This window comes from Schistocerca gregaria, chromosome 1, assembly GCF_023897955.1.
Source record: "Schistocerca gregaria isolate iqSchGreg1 chromosome 1, iqSchGreg1.2, whole genome shotgun sequence".
Classification (NCBI taxonomy): Eukaryota; Metazoa; Arthropoda; class Insecta; order Orthoptera; family Acrididae; genus Schistocerca; species Schistocerca gregaria.
In genome coordinates, this window is record NC_064920.1 from 164,186,868 (window position 1) to 164,192,867 (window position 6,000).

The following is a 6,000-nucleotide window of genomic DNA, read 5'->3' on the forward strand; positions in this document are numbered from 1 at the left end:
TTAATATATTAAATATAAACACATACAGACATTACACCATGATCCCAAACCACACAAAACGACGACATAAAAACACCACAAAATTCCCAAATTCCGCTACACTTACAATATCAACAGGAATTGGTCACTTCCCTTCACCTACATAGCTCAACCGCACTCCAAAAATTATAATCGCACCACAACTATCAATACCACAAAACCAACACTTAAAACAACAAAAATTGGAATTGGATGCTTCCTTTGACCTATATAGGTCAACAGCAACTCACAACAACAAAACACACATAGCTACAAGACATTGGAATTGGACACTTCCCTTCACCTATATAGATCAACAGCAGCTCTGAGCACTATGGGACTTAACAGCTATGGTCTTCAATCCCCTGGAACTTAGAACTACTTAAACCTAACTAACCTAAGGACATCACATAACACCCAGTCATCACGAGGCAGAGAAAATCCCTGCTACCGCACGACCACGAGCTGCGGGCACCCAGTACCAAAACACACATAGCTACAAAGACAAATTGGAATCGGTCACTTACCATGCCCTATATACTTGAAAAACAACTGATGATAAAAAAAAAATTGAAATCTATTACTTCCCCTAAGATACATAAATCAACCACAACTGCCGATACCAAAACATCAACCAAAAACGTGCGTGCGTGCACGCACACACACTTAAACAAAACAAAAATAAACAACCAAAGCGAACCCCCTACTCGCACATTCTGCTTGCATACGCCGCATTTCACTATCTTCACCACAAGCCCAAAAAGTTACAGAAACAATGACGGACATGTCGTCTCCCATTTCTGCCCACAGACATGCACTAGTAAACTTAGAAGTCATATGCATACCTAACAAAAGAAGCCACAAATTGAATTAAATGACTTACCGCATGACAGACAGCAAAGCAATAACATCAAACAACACATCAAACAACACCACAATAAGATAAACACAACGGAAACTTAAATCTTAACTTAGCTACAGAAACTAATTTCCATTCTCCCATAACACACATGAGCGATAAATGCAGACTTCAAGCACCAGCTCCTAAACGAACCCAATACATCACACAGCACGCAGCCCATACACACACGACCAGAGGACACCACCAACCCCAACAAGACGACGTCTACAAACACAACACACTCATAAACTAAACTCAGCGCCATCATGACGTCACACACAACAACACCCATATGTCACGGGTCAAAGCCGATGGGTGGGATCGGACACCTCCATTGACCCCCACACAGCAATTAAAATCTATTTCTGGTGCTATCAAATGCTCTTGCCCATATGAAACTACACAACACCAGTCTCTGTGAAATCAAAACCTCAACTGCCCACAGTGAACCACCTGAAGGCTTGCTCAGCTACCATCCAAGCTGAATTCTGCAAAGCATAATGAATTCATGAATGATCCAGTCCAGTAATGCTGGAGGCTTAACCGAACAAGGGAAAATGTACGCTCATTTCTCAACAAGAAACAATTTCTCTTTGGTTACTGAACAGAATGACATGATCTGCCTGCATGTCACTCTTTATTAACTAAGCCATGGTCCTTTCAATGGCAATGCATACAGTCAAAGCCATAACTTCTAAAGTCATCTGAACATGCTATTTAATAAGCAATGTTTGCTGAGTACAGTACCACCTGTCTTGTTATAACAATCTGATGTAATTTAATTATGACAATGTGTTGGTTGCAGACAAAGCTAGCACAGTGGTACTATCGGACTGGAAACAAAGTTTTTGCACAAACCCAATGGAAACATTGTCTTCAGGCACTTGCTAAATGACCTGCCCAGAAGTAAGATGCATAAAATAACACATCCCTTATAACAGTTGAGCCATATAAGTGGTGAGGAACTGTATGAAAAGTGTTATTCAATTACTAGTCTCCGGCTTTGACCCATGCCATTGGAAAGATGCGAGAAACGTCTAAACATGGTGACTGTAAGATATCTGTAACGACTTTTCCGAAAGGGCTAAGATACAGATCAGTCAGCACAATCACGTTTTTCACTTTCACATTTGTTCGCTTTGCGAAGTCTCGACCAAATGGATCTCAGCCACAGTTCTCTCTGTCATCACAACGAGGTTTTTTGCTTTCTTATTAGTTGGCTTCAGCAACTGACAACCAAACTGAAAATACTACCCAAAGGCAACATCACAGAAGCCATTAACATTATGTGACTGGTCAAAACTGACAACTAGTATCTATATTCCTCTTGGCCCAATAAATGATCTATGATCCACTCCATGTATTGGCAAGTAATGAAAGGCACAATAAAACAACAGGCACTTAAGGGTTCCCATTCAACAAAAATATTTATGAAGACAGAACATGGAAGGCACACACAAAGTACATGGAGAACATTTATAATGTGAAAGAAAACTTACCCCAGCTGGGGTTCACTGAAACTTTCGATGCCACTTCACAAACTCACAACTAAACTACCACCTCTCATCCTAGCCTAGACACCAGCCAACACTGATCAGTTTCTCAAAACAAATTAGGTATGTTATTCATGTTTGTGGCTTCACTAAGTCACAACCAAACCCAGACCTTGGGCGACATTATACTCACACTGTCGCCACAAACTACATTGCAAAACAGATATAGACAACACAAATATTGTCACTGATGGGTCACCTTTCTGGATATCTTCACATTTTCGAGACATATAAAATCACATGCTACAACTTTATATCACTCGTCAAAGTTGACGGTCGGTATACATCTGTTATCCTGACCAAACGGCTGGGTCTGAAGAATAAATCGGTGCAAACTATTGTATTTCTTTTGACAGAGAGCTTTCAGTCGACATAAAACTTAAGTGAGAGTCTGTTCGTGGCAAGCAAGGTAAATGAGTTAGCTACTTTACCAAATATTCGTAAATCTTGAGTCTACCAAAAGTATCGCCATAACACGGCTTTACAAATTTAGAATAAGTAGTCAACAATTCTTAGAATTCTCCACTTTGAATATAATTATCGTGAATATTGGCGAAAGCCGTGTTCTCAGTTACATTAGTTTTTTCGTAAAGCTAGCGCATCGTTCTTTCTCTCATCGAAATTACTCAACGGAATAATGCAGGTATCTCGTGTAATACACTTTGACAAAGCCGCCGGTATCATCACATCCTATCTAGTTCTGTCAGTCCCGTGAAAGTTTAAAGAAAAGAGAAGTTTTACAGATACATGTTTCCCTATTTACTTCAACACAGTAACTTAAGTGCACTTACAGTCCGCTTCTTCGCCGCATCGACATGAGTCTTGGATAGTTTCAACACTACAGTGACAAAAGGACGATTCTCTTCCTGGACCACCGGCACCACAAATCGGCATTAGCTCGACAGCAGCCATCAATTCAAGGTTAATTTTTGTATCGACAAATGCTTGTCTGCGTTGAAATCAAACACTACTCAAAACACTCAAGGATCACTCTTTGTTATATTCTGGTCACTGATCTCTATGTATTTCAATTTCGGAGACGAATTTGCAACCTGGTTTGAGCACTCTCAACAACATAAAACTTTTTGGTAACGTTTAAACACCAGGACAACTTCACGAAAAATAAGATAGGTAATGTGAGAGCCGTTTCGTAGATATTGTTTTTTCAATATCTTGACAATAACAAAGTGGCACCGTCGCAACTCTGCAGCACTGTGTACATGTAACTTTGAAGTTAAAGTGGCAGCGCTGCAACGAGCGGCGGGTCCGGTCCACTGTCAAAGATGTTATGGCATCCGTTAACGCATCAAACATGTTTGTCAAATTCATCCTTGTCTAGCCGCGTATTTGTCAAACACGGCCGTACATGTACAAGCAAAGTGTCAGTTTAATTCTACTTTGAAGCAGATACTGTTTGTATTTCGACAGTAGAGACAACCACAAACGCAGACAAAGCCGTTCTGGCTTTGACACTATATTCAAAGAAGAAGACCACTACGCTGATACATGGAATGGCTTAAAAACAGATTTACAGTACTCGTGGAACTCTGCAAAACGAAATATTAATCTCAGAAGCCGATGAATGCGTCAACTATCTTCGAATGGGTAATGAAACCTTTAATAATTTGTTAAGACACTCGTGAAAGAGAAAACTTGCTTGTCAAATGAGCTCTTATGTAGCCACTGCTGTATCATGCAAGTCTGTAAAAGTACCAACACAGTTTGTTAATTTAACCTTACTTCTTGCAGCATCTGTTCTACGTGTATGCTGTTTTTTTACTAGTGCGAATGATTAAAAATCCAGATCAAGCCTTTCTAGCGTTGACTCTGGCACTGTGTTTAAAGATAAAGTAAACAAGGTCCTGGTTTATGGAATGGCTGAAAATGAGAAATATGTACTTGAAAAACCTGTTCAGGGAAGTGTTACACTCAGAACCTGGGTAAATTCCAAGAAACGTAGCATAGCGACGACGCGACCTGCCTTTGAGCGATATATTTCGGACGCACCACTCTCGAGGCGGCAAATATGGATACCCTTTACAGCGTTGGCGAGAGCAACGAGAAATGACGAACGTTTTGTAATAAGGCTATTTACGAAAGAAACTTCATATATTTTACTCGTCAGCCACGTCTCCCGCGTGGAGAATTCCGCGAATGGTGTAGGCAGCTGGGAGCAATACTTTTTTCGATAGCCAGTATACACTCTAAATATGTCCCTCAGAAATATCGGCTGTGTTGCACACTGAACAATTTTTTTAGGAAGCCGTAAAATGGGGAAATATAGATACTGGAAAATATATAGTTCATCTTGGTCTCATGGTCTATTTTAATTGAGGATTTCAAAGACTTCCGTAACCACTCTGTATTCTGGGTACGGACCGATGGACGGTTCATAAATGCGAGATCGATGCCTTCTTTTTTCAAACTTTTATAAGACTTCCCGGTTTTAGTTACAGCTTTGGCGTCTGGCAAAATGAAGTGCTTTGTAAGAGGTACTAAAGTTTTCTTACTCCTAAGATGTGCTCGAAGTATAAAGCACTTGCTAGGTTCTCTTTGAACACAACCGAAAACCCACATATGCTCTATTTCGTATTTTAGAAACCACCATCTCCATTACCTCTGAGTGTCGATAAGTCAATAACCAGCTTGTACACTGTAACTCTTACCGCCCATAGGGACACTTTCTTTCGTGACAATAAGCGTAGCAGTCTCAAAGAGTACTCACTGACATTTCAGTTCGCGACGCAGTGGCTTATAACGTGTATGCTTTTACCCAGCACAACACTATAATGATGCTCTCCTCGATCGTGAATCTGTAGGTATCAAATCATGGAAGACTTTTTCTTGCATTTGGTGGAGTGCGACTGAAAAGGGACCTCTGGCGGTCTTCTTAGAGAGTGTCACACACGTCTCCCCATGACAGTCGACGTAATTCCTCAGATTGCGGTTTGGCAACAACCTATAGCTCCAATAAAATTGTAAATACTTGTCTACACTATACAGTCGATGAATAATCACCATGTGAGACTAGTCGGTAATTTCCAAGAATGATTGCCTATCGAAATCACTGGGTCCAAACGATACATATCGAACGTGCGATCGGAAATCGATCATGCGACTCTGGTGGCCGGCGTTATGAATATGTTAACGTTGATGACTACAGCAACAACAAAAGAAGAGCGTTACAAAAATACTTGTAATTGCAAAGGAGACGACTTACCTTACTCGGCATCGGTGTTGTCGTCATGTGGAAGTACATTACGGTGGTCTGGATGGATAATTTGGAAAAGTCGAACCATGTACTCTTTCCGATACTCGTTCGTATTCCGCACTGTCCGCAATGAAACTGTAACGGTATTTCAGCATCGAAACTGTTCTTATGAAGTTCCACACACTATGCACCACCACTGTCTAAGAGCCCTTCTTTCCTCGTGTGGTAGTACTCCATATTTACGACAAAACACCGGATAAACATGGAAATAGATTCTTCCATGTGAGAGAATCTGCCGAAGACACATCAAGAACACC

At 40.7% G+C, this 6,000-nt stretch overlaps 1 protein-coding gene across 5 annotated transcripts in view; it reads right to left on the minus strand.

Annotated features, from left to right (window-relative positions):
* Positions 1–3,762, minus strand: part of LOC126335947 (SPRY domain-containing SOCS box protein 3) — a 71,295-nt gene extending 67,533 nt beyond the window's left edge. For 2 of the 5 annotated variants that reach the window (XR_007564899.1, XM_049999443.1), the window contains exon 1: positions 3,264–3,739. Coding sequence is in view for 3 of the 5 variants with exons in the window: in XM_049999443.1 (XP_049855400.1) it covers positions 3,264–3,384 (121 nt within the window). In the remaining 2 variants the exon portion in view is untranslated. Of the gene's footprint in view, positions 1–2,418; positions 2,707–3,263 lie in introns of those variants that run through there. The other 3 variants (XM_049999427.1, XM_049999434.1, XM_049999447.1) reach the window with 3 other exon arrangements.
* Between the last annotated feature and the right edge of the window lie 2,238 nt (positions 3,763–6,000).